This window comes from Doryrhamphus excisus, linkage group LG14, assembly GCF_037039965.1.
Source record: "Doryrhamphus excisus strain RoL-2023G ecotype Guam linkage group LG14, RoL_Dexc_Guam_v1.1, whole genome shotgun sequence".
NCBI lineage: Eukaryota > Metazoa > Chordata > Actinopteri > Syngnathiformes > Syngnathidae > Doryrhamphus > Doryrhamphus excisus.
This window is the reverse complement of record NC_136370.1, coordinates 11,906,799-11,923,326: the sequence shown is the minus strand read 5'-3', so window position 1 is coordinate 11,923,326 and position 16,528 is coordinate 11,906,799. Positions and strand designations below refer to the sequence as shown.

General features: G+C 41.5%; 1 protein-coding gene across 1 annotated transcript; it reads left to right on the top strand.

The window, feature by feature from the left end:
- Positions 1 to 12,321: 12,321 nt before the first annotated feature.
- Positions 12,322 to 13,387, top strand: olig4 (oligodendrocyte transcription factor 4). Its single transcript, XM_058090751.2, has one exon. The coding sequence runs from the start codon at positions 12,474 to 12,476 to the stop codon at positions 13,242 to 13,244; it is 771 nt and encodes a 256-aa protein (XP_057946734.2). The 5' UTR covers positions 12,322 to 12,473; the 3' UTR covers positions 13,245 to 13,387.
- The last annotated feature ends 3,141 nt before the right edge of the window (positions 13,388 to 16,528 follow it).

Here is a 16,528-nt window from a genome sequence, read left to right as displayed (position 1 = left end):
CAATCATCAGTTTTTATATAACTATACTAACATGAGTTAGCTTCTCATCTCAACAAGCAAATGTTGAATTATTCAGGTTGATCGAACGGTGTGTGTGTTGTATTTGAATTAAATCAAAAATATACACATTCAACAAGTAAAGTGTTATTTTCAATGTCAACGTTAATTTACAGTATAATGTAAGCCGCTGTAGCAGTACTGCAGCAGTCAGTATATAGTACAATGTCTTCTGGTGCTTGCACTGAGTCTAATGGCGACACTAGAGGGCGCATTTATTCCTACAAATATACAACCACCCTCCATAATTATTGGAACCCCTGGTTAAGATGTTTTCTTTAGCTTCTAAATTTTTTTTCCTATAAAATATAGGACCACAATGGAAAAAAAGAGGAAAACGCAACCATTAATTCAAGTGTATCTATTTAGTGAAATCCCACAATAAGAAATAATTATTTTACATGAAATCATGGGAGCCTAAATTATTGTTAATATAGTAATGATGTTAATGCTTTGTACAACCTGCTGGAAATGCTGTATTTTGTATCCATTGGGATCAAAATGGCTTGATTTCTTTAAATATTACTAGCAGTCTATACATGAGCACCCTATTCTAGTGAGTGACACACATCATGTAATCAGCAACTTCACCAGTTGCTGAGAAAGTGAGATGATGTGTCTCCCCTGTCTGTTTGTTTTGATCTTAATCCTCGCTCCCCATGCTCCTCACATGTAACCTTTCCCCCGTCCCCACCCAAAGCCACGTAGATTTTCTTTGAGGACAAAAGACATGTCCCCAAATCCCGCTGACTGTGTGGTAGTAGCCCAGTCCCAGGGCTGCGCCACACTGAGCTCCCTCAGGGGGCCTATGTCCTCAAGGCTACAGCTTCAAAGATTCCCTGGGTCAAGGGGCTGAGTAGAACCTGGTTTAACCCTCCCGTGCCCTTTGCATCACAATGTCCGAGTATGTTCCCGCTCTTTAACCCTCACTTTCCCCGTGATATGCGTATATCAATGATGGTCCCTCTCCCTAACAAGGTCTTATGTCCCTCCCACTGCTGCCTGCTGACAGTAGAGTTTGGTCAAACGAGACCACACAAATCATCCAATAGCCAGGGTCGTGGATGGGTCTTCCAGCAATACACTGACTCAAAACATACAGCCAAAGCCACAAAGAAGCAAATATGATCCTGAAGTGGCGCTGAAACTGGTGGGGCAGGAAGTGATATTGGGGAGGTTCAGAGCTGAGTTTTAACATGTTGTGGGCGATGGCCTCATATGAATGTGAATGAATGTTTCGGTGGTCGGAGAGGTCGTTGGCACCAATTGGCTGTCTACCCAAGGGCAGCTGTGACTACAGATGTAGAATACGTACCACAAGTGTGTGACTTAGGAGTGAATGGGTTCACTTGGGTGCCTTGAAAAGTGCTACATAAAATCTAATCCAATTTTATCATGTTGTTATTTCCCAGCTGTCTTTGAGCGGGAGGCGGGGTACACCCTGGACTGGTTGCCAGCCAATCACAGGGCACATATAGACAAACAACCATTCACACTCACATTCATACCTATGGACAATTTGGAGTCGCTAATTAACCTAGCATGTTTTTGGAATGTGGGAGGAAACCGGAGTACCTGGAGAAAACCCACACATGCACAGGGAGAACATGCAAACTCCACACAGAGATGGCCGAGGGTGGAATTGAACCCTGGCGGAATGCCGGAGCGGAGAATCAAACCCAGGTCTCCTAGCTCCTACCTGCGGTCCAGGTTTGTGTCAAATAGTACAAAAAATCGAACTCATGGATACTCGCTGTCAAAATTGACAGCATAAAACCGTCCTCATCTCTACATGACATACAGTAGAGGAAGCACATTCTAGGTCTGTTGTTCATATTTCTATACTAGCAAGTGAGCAACAACATAGTACTCACTACAGTACTACAGTACATTAACAAACGTATTGTTGAACATTCATACTTTTCAATCGAAACTCAGCATTAGTATTATCGTATCGTATAGTATAGTATTAAAGCAAAGTAAACTAATACTAAGATTCAACACTTATGTGTGAATCAATTGATTATCACCTGTTCCTTTTGCAGTGGAAGAACAGAAGGCAACTGTTTCAAGTGGTTAACTTTGTTAACACCAACGAGAGGTGGAGGGATGGAGGGCAAAGGGCACAATCTTACATGAGTTTCCTCTTTCAGCGATGCCCAATAAAATTGTGAAAGGACTGAAAGCGAATGTCAGGGATGGGGTCACGGGGAGACAATTGTGGCTGAGGAGAGAGGAAATCTAATCAGTTTGGAGATGTTAATTTTATGGAGCACCAATTAAGGAAAGTTTTTATGGCACTTTTTGGGAGAAAGCAAAACACCACAGTCATCCTCCTGTTGGTTGAGGACTCATTGTTAATGCACCCCTCCCCATACACACACTTATTCTCAACCTCAGCAGCCTTGAGCCCAGGCTCTAATGGGATGGCACCTCCTTTCTGCCTGTCCACAGCCGCATTGGGGAAATGAGGCAGTGTCTGTTTGTTGTTCTGGAAGGCTGCGCACACCGTTTATCACTGTCACAGCATAACACACAGAAAGAGGACGACTGAGGGGGGGCTTTGCTGTCCAATCTGTCGTGCTTTGGGCTTTACGACCACGGCCCCACGTGGCGAGTACCCCACCCTAGACTCATACATCTCCATCTTTGCCTTTCGGGCACTGACGGCCTTTGTATCGGCTCACTCCGGCTGCCAAGATATGTGTCTGCACCGCAAAACGGGGGCCAGGGTAGCACTCCTAACTAGACAATAACAGTAGGGCCAAGATGGCCAATGTTTAACCAGCGTGCGGCCCACTCATTCCCCCGCCAGGCCCCATAACCCCCTGTGCTTTTGTGGGCTCAGGGTTAATCTTTTAAAGGCCGGCGCTGGGGTGCATCTCCTCCTACCCACTGTCCCTGAAATATACTGCCACACAGTCACTAGAGTTGTACTTTTATAGGACCTTTTGTTTGAGTACTGCATACAGTCAACACCGTGAACCCCGAATCCTTTTAGGAATGGAACCATCATGAATAATAGATTACTTCTTTAACTTGTGGAATTTTAAAAGGGCTATTACTCTATAGTACAGCACTATAAATGACTGAATATAAACTTATAAAGGAGAAGTATAACTTTCTGAATGCCTCTCCTGAAAAGATGGATTGTAATCCGATACCCTGCAGTGTCCCTTTTGTTATTCCTATTATTTGTACTGTATGTCAGTTTGCCTTCACCTCCATCTGCATGCACGCAGGAGACATGCTTGACTCTTTCTTTCATTGCTTCTTCTCACTATCAAGTATTTACGGGCCCTCATAAACATGTATTGATATTTAATGCTGCACTCAGCAGGACTGGACCTGTTGTGCAGGCTTGGTTTCTCTTCAAGACAGGAAAGAGTGAGACTAATATCAATAACAAAAGTGCTCCAAGAGAATAAATGGCACAGCTGTATGATGGTTTGGGCCTGGTGTGGCATCTGTGGAACAGCCTGTGAACATTGACTGGATCTGAAAAAAATGACCGTGTATCATCTTACCTGTACACGCACCAGTTGCAGCGTTAAGTAAAAATACCTAGTGCCAACGTAAAATACTGCATTTACAATTAGAATGCTTCTTCTGCCTTTTATTTGTATTTTAGTTCATTTAGGCATTTCTATGCTTGAAAATGCTTAATTTAGGCCATGTATAAGTACAATTTGTTTCAATATGCCTATATATATATATGACACATATACACACACATATACACACACATATATATATATATATATATATATATATATATATATATATATATAGGGGCATATTGAAACAAATTGTACTTATACATGGCCTAAATTTAGCATTTTCAAGCATAGAAATGCCTAAATGAACTATATATATATATATATATATATATATGGTGGTGGAGGTGGTACCCACTGAAGACCCAGGTACGAAATGAACCACTTGCCCTATAGTATTTTGAACATTGGATGTGTCACAGATTTTCTCATTAGTATTCAGATCCAGCCGTATGTGATTTCGGGTTTAATGTGCACCAGTAATCACCCACCTGAGCCTCTTCGGTGACGTGCGGATTAAATGTGTGTAAAAAAAAAAAAAGGGACAGAATGCAGAATGCAAATGTAGTTGTCAAAGTAAAAGTCTGCAATTTAATGTAGCCCGATAGTGTTCACATTCTTTGGAATTTTATTAATGTATGCCAATTTGAGCTAAATTTCAGTCATTCATTTGAACTATAGCAAAAAGCTAAAAGAAATCAATTGTGTGTCACTAACTAGCCTGATGCCTTCCTAAAGGGGAATCCTAAAAGAAAAGGACACGCTTAATTCAGTGGGTCTGCACAGGCTGTATAGAAGCCAAACGTGTGCGTGCGCGCACACTCCCTTGCACCATTGATCAGCTCGTCAATCATGCGCCAATGAGGATGGCCAGTGGCCACCAACATTTAGGTTATTGTTTGTGTTGACCCCAGGGTCAGCGCTAAGTAGCTGAGGACAGAGGGCCACACAAAAGGACAGCATCATGTACTTTCCACATACAGTTACATTGCCGCCGGCACCCTTCTGAATAGACACATGGCAGGCCTATCCACAGATGGGACAGAGACAAGGAAAGGAGGTGTGTGGGGGGGGGGGTGGGGGGGGGCTATGTGTCTTGTGTGAGTGTGTTGCTGTGGTGAGGGAGCACAAGCGGCCGTAACAGACTGAAACAATGGTGGTGCTGATGAAAGCAGCAGCCGTGCCTGGGCATTGGGGTGGAAGATTATTTGGGTGAGCAGGTCCCCCACTTCTACTAGATAACACAGACAAGTGGGGGACATGGAGGAGACAGAGGGAGAGGGTGAGGAGGGGGGGCAAAAAGTGGCAGAAGTCTGCAGACTGCCGACACAATGCCGTCCTCATGCCTCAGTAAGTGGCCAACTGTTCAAAAGTGTGACATGCACGTTGCCGGAGACACAATCAGTGTGTGTGTGTGAGTGTGTGTGTGTGTCTTGGTTTGTTTGTTTTGCAATGATCGAGATAGAAAAAAAGTGGTAAGAATAACTAATACTAATTTATCATCTTCTTTGCAAGATAAGCCAAAATAAGTAAATAAGCAGTCTACTAAAATGAAAAACTGGAAATACTGATTACTTTGTGAAACGTATTGTGACCATTTTCTCTTGCATTGTACCAAGTCTAAATTAAAAACCTGAAGATTGTAAACCCTAAATTATGGATATCTCTCCTTCTGCTTCTGTGGACTTCTTCCAATTGGCAGTTTAGTTTCTAATATTAGCAGAAGTAGATATTTTACATGCTGGATTTTACCTGTATTTTACCTACACAGTACTTTGGGGCAGTATGAAGTGTTTCTTTTAAATGTGCTTTATAAATAAAACTCGACCTAGAAAAGCTGTGAAAAATAATCAATATATCGCACTATAATTAAAAAAGTAATTCCTGAGGATAATTTATGTTATAGCCTTTGAAGACAGCTGGGATAGGCTCCAGCAACTCACGACAATCGTGAGGATAAGCGGAAGAATTGGACAGCCAAGATGAAGGAATAATTAATTCATTCATTTTCTACCGGTTGCTGGAGCCTATCCCAGCTGTCTTCGGGGCGAGAGGCGGGGTACACTCTGGACTGGTAGCCAGCCAATCACAGGGCATATATAGACAAACAACCATTCACACTCACATTCATACCTATGGACAATTTGGAGTCGCCAATTAAGCTAGCATGTTTTTGCGGAGTACCCGGAGAACACCCACATATGCACGGGAAGAACATGCAAACTCCACACATAGATGACCGAGGGTGGAATTGAACTTGGGTTTCCTTGCTGTGAGGCCTGCATGCTAACCACCGTGCAAGATGTAGGATTTGCTATCCAAACAAGTGTCACAGCTTTTTCCTGGAGAAGGTGCATGGACGTCTTATTCAAAATCAATAAGATTTTCAGTTACTACTTTTTGAAACCAACATTTCTAACATAAGGGACTTATTCCCTTTTTTGAGCAACCTATATTCATTCATTCATTTTCTACCGCTTTTTCCTCACGAGGATCGCGGGGGTGCTGGAGCCTATCCCAGCTGTCTTTGGGTGGGAGGCGGGGTACACCCTGGACTGGTCGCCAGCCAATCACAGGGCACATATAGACAAACAACCATTCACACTCACATTGCAATCTATATTAATATTTAAAAATAATCTCCAAAGAAGTCTGTGCATCACCAGCCATGAACCTGACCACAGGGGTCACATTAGAGACTGAAAGTCCCTACATCTTGACCTTTAAAGAAACTAATGAAATGTGCAGTGACAGTGTCAGGAAAGAAACCGTCATTTGGAAATCCACAACTTGAAGGCCAACATCTGGACCTGAATCCTGTGCCTCCTGATGATGTGCTGCTCAGCAACCGCTTCTGCACTTTTTGCTCCTTTCACTCTCTTGCCCTCGGGGCCAGCCTTTCCTCCCTCTGTCGTAGCGAGGGTAATTGTGTTGTAATTTATGAAGTTCTGTCAGCATGGAGCAGGCCAGTGTATGGGACAGCCTGCTGACTGAATCCATTCAACCTGAGAGGAGAAGGCACCGACTCCTTTTATCCTGCTCATAATCGGCACTTTTCCATGGACCTGGGTCCCTCCTCCTGGTTTCCCCTCGCCCTGCAGCCCTCCTCAGCATGTGATCTTCCACGGCCGCTTAAAGATGAAAGTTATTGGACTCTTAAGTGACTCATAAACATCCAAGAAAACTTTCATTGCACTTTTGTGCCTTTCTGTCATCGTTGAAATGATACAATTGTTACCAGCGGTGTAAACAAATAAATCACAGCGCAGTTTGTTCAAGCCGAGAGAGAGAAAAGGCAGCACTCCCTGTCCACTGAAACACTTGTCATCACGTTTAGACACATTGTGAAACAATTTTATACTGCTTTACTTACACTTGGAGATATTAGACATAATGGTGGACTTGTTTAAATTGTAGATAAATCAAAATGGATTTTCTCCTATAATCTCAAAACTTTGATATTAGAAAGAGACATTGATGGTAGTAAACAAAGCGGAGGCGTTCTCCAAGGGGACCGCTCTCGACCACATGCCCAGATAAAAGCCCAGTGTGCATGTACATAATATGTATCCACTGATCCCGTTAAACAATAGCCAACAGAGAGTGAAGGAAGCCTTTTGGTCCACACCGCAGGTTTGTCCTTCAGCTTAGTGCTTTATTGAGCCATGATAGGCCTTAATCTCGCCTGATCCTCTGTCGCTACAAGCATATGCCTGTGATAATACCCTCATTTTCTGGTCACCTGAACACTTTCATTGGCGTGCACCCTATGAGGGTAGAAGAAAGGGGGTCTCTAAACCTTAAGAACGTCTGTCACACAGCCCTCGAATTGGATGGGAGGTCATGAAAGGTGCCGCGCAGAGAAGAAAGTCAAACAGCCAAATGCGGGGTTAAAAATTGAAGGATTATGTGGAAACATGGAGGGTGGCTATGCATTCATTTGTGAAATGCAAAGCTTGGAGACCTTTGTGTCTCTCTGTGTGGCCCGTTGGCTCTGCAAACACATGAATGAGAATAAGACAGAACAGGAGAATGAGATTTATTTGGCTCATGCATATATCTGAAGACGAAGAGAGCAATTGATTACATTTCCTTTATTGGGCTCGGGCCCCTAGCAATGATAGAAACTGTTCATTTATTAACACACAGTTGCTTCTTCTTAAAGCTGCTGTATGTCACATCTCAAAATGAAGAAATATTGCATCAAAAAATATAAAAACACCACCACTGCCTTATATGGTTAGCAGTAGTAATGCGAAAGCACAGATTGCATGAACAAAAAGTGTTGATATTTTTCACAATTGTCGTTTGGGTCAGTACAGTTGCTTTTTATGGCCCATGGCTATTTTTTTATTGGCCCTCAGCACTTCCTAATATTACAATTAAACCGGAAACACCCAGCAAAAATGAAATAAAGAACAGTATTCAGAGAGTAAAGTCATAATATCATGCGAAAATAGCATAATCATGAAAAATTAAAGGCGAGAAACAAAAAAGAGAGAAAAATTAGTTTGGAAAAACTTATAATATTATGATTAAAAAGTTTAAATATGAGAATAAGGTCATAATAGTAAAAGAAAAAAATGGAAAAAGTGTAAAGAAAAGGTTCATACTAATCCTCTTTGTCACTGATACACAAAGCTGAGATGCACGCTGTTTTTAATTAAATATAAAAACGTCTCTTTATATATATATATATATATATATAAATAAATATGTGTATATATATATATATATATATATATATATATATATATATATATATATATATATAGTAACTCATATATATATATATATGAGTTGGCTAGGTTAATTTTCCAGTATGAGCTAAAGTTTAAACAATAGTAGCTAAACTTTGTCAAATCGCTATCAATAGTGTGTGTGTTACTTTTGCCGTAATTTATGCCCTCACCACCGGAAAAAGCCAGGATAGAACAATAATAATCTAACCTCATATGCAGTTAAATAAATTATAACAGGCTTTGACACTGAAGTGTGCAAAATACAATGAAAACTACACCACAGAATCAGCTATTGAAAAGGTCTGAAAAGACTGTAAAGAATGCAATCCAGACCATTGTGTCCGCCATAGTTAATTAGGATCTGACCCAATTAGCAAAAAAGAAATCCAGCAGCCATGTTGGCGCTGGGCCTAACGATGGGAAAATCCATATGCTCCAAATAAACGGCCAATGTTGTCGCTCAGGGTTCTCCAATTATAATATCACTAAATGTTGGCAGGGGTAAAGCGGCCTGTGGGGCCCCTGATGGAGCTCTAGTGGGGGGTCCGTCGGGCCTCTTGAATTCCACCCTGTGCGTGTGTTTGAGAGGCACACTGTATAGTGGATCTAACACTACATCACTGACGACTACGTAGTGTGCAAGTCAATGAAGTCACCACTTTAACAACACAAATATGGACTTTCTAATTTTGCGGTCAGTTGTTTTTGGGAACAATCAGGATGCGGCAGGATTTTAGAGAGGAATGTCTTGTGTTGGGTTTACACACTATAAAGCAGAGGTAGGGAACCTATGGCTCGGGAGCCAGGTAGGGCTCTTTTGATGACTGTATCTGGCTCTCAAGCATTTCTTACCACAATAAAAATGTATTTTTGCTAACATTTTAAAGTAAACATCACAGAAATGACTGTTAAAAATAATATTAAAAATCAACAACTTTTTTATGCATTTTAATTCGTCCATCTATTTTCTACTGCAATACGGCCGACCATATCCATCTTTCCTGATATTTTCCAGGTCAAACACCAAAACTCAATTATTACTGGGTAATGCGGTAGTCTACCTCGGTCATTGAGATATCAACATGTAAATATAAACTTTTCTCCTTTAGTCAAATAGTCACCTAGCTAAAGCTGCAGAACCAAGCCTTCTGGCAAAGATGGCCAAAAGAATGAAATATACTGAGTATGGTGCAAAATTATGCAGCAGCAGAAGTTGTATTAATGGCAACAAGTATTTGATTTATTATTAGACACTGCGCTGCTCACGAAAGTGTGCTGGCCACACCCCATTGGCGTGCGGTAGTGTGCCTGGTCTACACAATTAGAGCCCATTATATCTAAAACTGTTGGTCTTACATAAAAATGCACACATTTTATTGCATTCAATGTTTAAAAAAATGTATATGGCTCTCACAGATACACATTTTTAAATATCTGGCCTTCATGGCTCTCGTAGCCAAAAAGGTTCCCGACCCCTGCTATAAAGGCTCTACACTACAACAACGTCAAAGTATTTCCTCAATTTGTCAAATAATTTCATATTTTTGTCTGAATACTTTGTACATTTAAAGTAATTGTTTTTCCATACCAAGAACAGAGCATGATATTCTATATTTGATTAAACTCCTGGACCATTTATGAACTATTTAGTTCGGCCTCCATGGAGGTTTAGTTGGCATAAACTGGAAGTAGGAAATTCTTGAGCTGAAAACTGGGATCACTCCAGCCTTGACATGTGATTTATGGATGGATATTTGATACCACAAATGGAAATGATTTAGTCTGAAATGGTGTTATACACCCTCGGCCATCTCTGTGTGGAGTTTGTATGTTCTCCCGTGCATGCGTGGGTTTTCTCCGGGTACTCCGGTTTCCTCCCACATTCCAAAAACATGCTAGGTTAATTAGCGACTCCAAATTGTCCATAGGTATGAATGTGAGTGTGAATGGTTGTTTGTCTATATGTGCCTTGTGATTGGCTGGCGACCAGTCCAGGGTGTACCCCGCCTCTCGACAGAAGACAGCTGGGATAGGCTCCAGCACCCCCTGCGACCCTCGTGAGGAAAAAGTGGTAGAAAATGAATGAATGAATGAATGAATGAATGGTGTTATACAATACTGGTCTCCAAAAGCAACATACAGTAGTGTGGAAGTGAGAGTGCAAGCAGCTTTATGGTTGAATTAGGGGAAGACAATGCCATGCCTTCTCCTTAGTATCTTTTTAACTACCTCCTCCTCCTCACTTGGAGGACCCCTTCTTGTGATAGTGATGCAATTTCGCAGACTGTTTGAAGGGCCAAGGCAAATTTATCCGACCCCCTTTGTCTTGATCTAGTCTGCCATTAAAAGCTGCTTTTTACATGTTCAAGCACCTCATATGGTTCTTCATGCCACTCCGAGTGTTGCATGGAAACCATATGTAAATAAGGCCTTCAAGGCATCATATATCTGGTGCTATGGCGCAGGGCAATAAGGTTGTGTGCTTCATTGTAGGTCTACACTCTCACTTTTCCTTTCTTTTCATTGTCTGATATAACAATTTAAAAACACCATTTGAATAATACTGTATAAACAATATTTTTTACCTGAGTGAGCAAAAGTTTAGACATGTGGACAGTAATATGTGTATTGTTTAATGTAAAGATCCTCCTATTTCAATGACTAAAGGATTAATTCACAATAAGAACTACAGTGGAACGTGTGGTTAGCGTGTTTTTGGTAAACCTAAAAAATGTATTGTTGTGTTGTTGTGTTATTAATGCACTTTGTGAGTCCAACTGTATTCTTAATGTATTCTTATCATAAAACATCCTTGTTAGCGGCCTTGCTTGCTAATACATGGAAACAGGAAACAGAAGTCATAATTTTTTGCTAACTAACAGTCAAACAAGTCTCAAAAATATTTTTTTCCAACTTTACAATTCTAATTTTACATGCATAAAACAATTCTAAATGCATGGAAAAGGAAACAAGGAAAATGAGGAAGGATCAAGAAGGACACCACCATCATGTTTTGCCATGAGTTACTTCTTGTTTCTCACTTTCTTTATCAAATACTGGCACTTGCCACTTTCTTTGGTTTCTTTGTTGGGTCATTTGGCAGTAGAATCAGTAGAAAAGCAGAAACACTATTGAATTCAAAATCTATCTCATGGCAAAACATGAAGGTGGTGTCTGTGTTGCTCTCTATGTATTTATATGCATTCAAATAGTTTTCTGCATATAAAACTACAATTGTAAAAGTATAAAAATGTGTTTTGTGTATACGTTACGATTACGGTCGGAACATCCAGAACAGGGTAATGATGCTAACTAATGTTCCACTGTTCCAGTGTGTAGGATTTCATTCAACTACTGTATATTATATAAACTTTTTGGAGTCGCAAACCATTTTCATAATCTGATGAAAGATAGGGACACCTTTCTGCAGAAATACTCACATAAGCAAAACTTATCCACTTATCCGTGGTGTATATTATTTTAGTTATCAGGATTTTAATGTCGCAAAGATACGACATACACATTAGACAATAGTGACATACATTTGTAACACAACACTCCATTACAATTATGAAATTGTTCTTTTTTTATTGGACGCCCTGAAACCAATTGGTTAAAAACCCATAATAAGACTGAATAAATAAGTTTATGTAAATGATTGAATTCTATCGTCACTAATTTTAATGAAAGTTTTAACTATTCTACTTAACTAAGTGGTGATGGAGCTTAATGTGTTGGTGTTCATCTGTGCATGGTGGTGTTAGTGGGGGTGTTAAGTGTGGGTGTCGGAAGGTGAAAATAGGGGCTTCAGGACAACTTGTGTGTGTTGGAGGGGGTGAACATGTGTCCCCTCTGCAATTGGCTGTGGCTCTAAGTGTCTCATTATGCAGCTTATTGTTCCTTTGTTGTGGCGGTGGTATAAATACACCCCATTTTGCCCAGAGGGTGACAGTTAAGACAGACTGGTCGTCACACTGAAAAAAGTCAAGTGAGACTGTGGCTGCACTACAGCAGGAAGAAATAAAAATTGAGAAGACTGGCAAGCATCTGAAAACTTGCCTGCTTTTTTGTTATATTTTGGACAGTTTTTCCTTTTTTCATTATCATTTCAATCAAGATGGATTCTGATGCCGGGTCCACCTGCAGTCGCTCCTCATCCCCAGACCTAGTGGTGGACGACTCAGCTGGGAGCTTCTTCTCCAACAAGATGTTTCAGACATACTGCCACGACAACAGAGCGCACAGAGACGGCGACCAGAGCAATACGGACTGCTGCAGTGGAGGCGGAAAGACCAAAAGTAGATCTCAGCTCAGCAAGGAAGAGATGCAAGACCTGAGACTGAAAGTGAACAGTCGGGAGAGGAAGAGGATGCATGATTTGAACCAGGCCATGGATGGCTTGAGAGAGGTCATGCCCTACGCTCATGGCCCGTCGGTCCGCAAGCTGTCAAAAATATCTACCTTGCTGCTGGCCCGAAACTATATCCTCATGCTGTCCAGCTCTTTGGAGGAAATGAAGAAACTGGTTGGGGATGTGTATGGAGCCAGCGCTGCCGCCCAGAGTCGCACTGCTGCCCACCCGACCATCACCCCTGCAGCACCACCTGCCCACCTGCCTTTGCATCCTCTGGCCCAGTCCCTGCACTCACTGGTGGGCTCTACCCAACATCACGCCCCTACTCCAGCGACTACTGCAGCTCCAGCGCCACACTCGCCTCCATCAACCAGCTTCCTTGGTTTTCATGCTCCAGTTCAGAGTCTCCTGAAGGACCCACTCCACCTGACCAGCTCCTACAGACACTTCCCAGGCATGCCTTGCCCCTGCTCCCTGTGCCAAACTTTGCCTGCACCAAGTTCTTCATTGCATAGCCTGGCAATGAACAAATAACTGTGAAATTGACTTCGGACCTGATGCCTGGTGTCACAACTTATATTGTATATAATGTATATGTATTTTCTGCCATGTAAACTGCTGCTATTTTTATGAATAATCTCTTCTGCATTGCTTTAAGATGGATATTTTAAATGCACAAGGGATAGAGTAGCAATGTTGTAATTTATCTTATGATGCATATTGTGGAAAAACGATACAAATCTTGTATGTTTTTTTTGTACAAGAGTTCTATTTTCCTAAATTAAATTCTTTATTATACTCTTACCTGATGACTTTTTCTTCATTCTTATGATTGACAGTTCTGTTATTTCTAAAACAAGCATTAACCATACATATATTATATTGTCCTGAACAGATATAGAGTTATATGTATTCTACTTAACACGCGAAGCTTATAAATGTGACAAACCATGATTAAAAACAGTCACATATTTTTTAATAAATTTATGTTGTCATTGGTTACTAGCCAACTTTGAAGGCGCTGACCTCTTAAAGAGCAAAGGAGGGACAGAAGGGTGACACAGTGCGACAACACAGAGGATGAATGTGGTGTTCTTACACCATGGGACCATCCATCTTGACCTCAACAGGGTGTAGAGGATGAAAGGACGACACAGGCGCCAGGAAGGCGCGTCACTTTTATTTTCTGACACAAGCAAAAATGTCCTGAAGCGGTGAGCCAACTATTTGTCACGGCCTCTTATGACTTGGATATCATCGTACAAAAAGCAAATTCGTGAAAGTTGCTTTATGTAGAAAATGTAAAAATATATTTAATTAAGTAGAGTCGCTTTATGTAGTGGGTTCAAATGATTAATCAGCTAAAGTGCAAACACTGATTACCATCAACATGATTTAGGCAAACAACACAACAATGACTTGCCTTCACTTAGCAACAAATCAAGCGTGTAAAATACATGCTTATCCTCCCACGGCTGACAGATGAGTTGCAGATCAGGGGAGAAATGAAGAGATGTAACTCTTTCTCACCCACCTCTCTGTTGTCCCTCCTCCCTCTCCTGAGAGCCCTGAATGAGGGTGAACAATAGCCATGCGTGGGACACAAAGACCGGAGGAGTCCGAGCTCTCGTGCCTCAGACACAGACCCCCTCAATTCAATCTACATTTCATCATGGTAACAAGCGCTGTCAGGCCAAAAAGCCTGACACCCTCACTCACCACAAAGGCGGTTAGCTCTAATATATGAGGCTATTGACACTGTAAAGAGCCCCTGTCAGTGCTGGGGGATTGTCAGCTGTGGGATGTCTCAGTGGGGGGAGGCAGCTGCCAGCCAAAGCAAGCAGTGCAGCTTCTGGCGTGGGGACAGACATTGCTGCATCACCTGGTCCCTGGTCCCTGGTCCCCTGACACAGAGCCCTGGGGTCCTCCCACAAGGCCCCCCTTTTATGGGGGCACAGGTGGGAATGGGAAGCAGAACACATTGTGGAGATTAGTGGAGACCGGCCTCCCTTTGGTCTAGGTAGATAATTTGAGACATTGACTTGTGCAAAGCTGGTGTTTCCTGATCGGCAGCAGATGGTGTTAACCCACGGTGTGGCATCAGCAGTCTGGAGTGAGAGTGTCTGTGGGTGTGAGTGTGTTGTGTAATGGATATGCTTCTTAAATCATACAATATGGGCAGGTCATCCGTGAACCATTATGATCATTTGAACATGGCAGTGCTAACCAGGCTTGGTATTATGAAGTATACCAGTTACCTTTTTGGAACCCAAGATCCCTAGTCTCGACCATGAATCAAGAAAAAGACCTACACCACCCCCCTTTGATATTTTTCTATATATTTTTTTCATTTTGTAATAAGGTTTTTAAGGGGAACTATTATGCTTTTCCCACCTTTCTGACCAATAAATGTAATTATAATGTTATATTCTTGTTTTAAACAATGTCAAAGTGTCAGATAATGAGGTTTGTGCATTTGGAAATGAGCCCTGAAAAAAGGCGTTTCATGCTAGCTTTCAAAAGGCGTGGTAAAACTGCCCCTTTGTGATGTCACAGATGGGCAGACTTCCATATATGGGAGTGGCTGTAAGCCAGATAAACTCTCCGCCCTCAACCGGGCTCTGCTTCCCACTCACTACCCCAAGTACTTTGGAAGCACTTGTGACCAATCACAGCGGAGTGCCGGCGGGCCGTGGGTGGAAAAAATTAAAACAGAACGTTTTGGCGGAAAGCACAAAGGAAATACAACTAGAATAGGTGCAGATTCTGGAAGATTTATAAAGTTTTCTGTGCGGGTTATTGTGTGTAGCTGCTCTATAGAAAACCACAATTCAATACAAAGGGTTGAAAAATGAGCACAATAGGTCCACTTTAAAAAAGTGGTACAAGCTTTGCATTATTATTGGTTATGGGTATTTGTTTTGCCTTTTTGTCTGTTTATACAATTTTTGCTGTTTTTTTGTGTGTTTTTTTTAGTGTCTGACAAATGAGCCACAGGTTGTGGATAGCCTATGGCGTCACTTTGGGCACCCCCACTTTTGTGGCTCTTGATCTCCTGAGTAAAGTGCAAAAAAAAAAGGTGCAAAACCAGCAAAGTGCTTTTTCTCAAACACAACACAGTACTCTTCTACTTCTATTCCATTAAATCCTATCTAAAACAACACGATTACATAGCGTGAAAATGTCACACATTAAAACTGTACCAGTCAAACACAACTTATGTTGACAGAAGGATACATTAACTGATTCAGATACTGATCAATAGAGGGACATTTGTCTAACTTGGCTCATTTAATCTGCATTGACAGAGTTAATTGGGAGACCGCAAGACCCAATTAAGGGGAAAGAGGGACTGGACAGTGGTGACATATTGCAGGACATATGCACACATGGTGTAACGTCTGGATGAAGGCAATCTTCAATTAAGTGACAACACACTTCCAGAGCATGTCTGTTGTCTGTTCTTTTATTATTTTGTGCTTACTAAAGCCAACTGCCCCCATCTCACCCGGAATACTAATGAGTATAGAGCGCAGCTGCTGGGGGTCAGGACACTTATGCATTTGGGTGTGCAACACGCACAGATGCACGCGCATATATGCGCTGGTGTTTAAAAAAAAATTTCAGTTAGTGTTGGTGGACACTAATTAGCCAAATGTCTGGGCAGAATTTAGCTATTTGGTTTCATAATCTCTTGCGTGCATAAATTAGATGTATGTAGCAACTGAAAATTGTAAATCTCTCCTTCTATATGTTACTTCACCAAATTTATTAATATGTAATAATATGATTTTTCCTTCAACCCAATTTTCAAATTA

What these genes read in the sequence shown, in the direction of transcription:
- olig4 (XM_058090751.2), top strand. Translation starts at nt 12,474, where the DNA reads ATGGATTCTGATGCCGGGTCCACCTGCAGTCGCTCCTCATCCCCAGAC.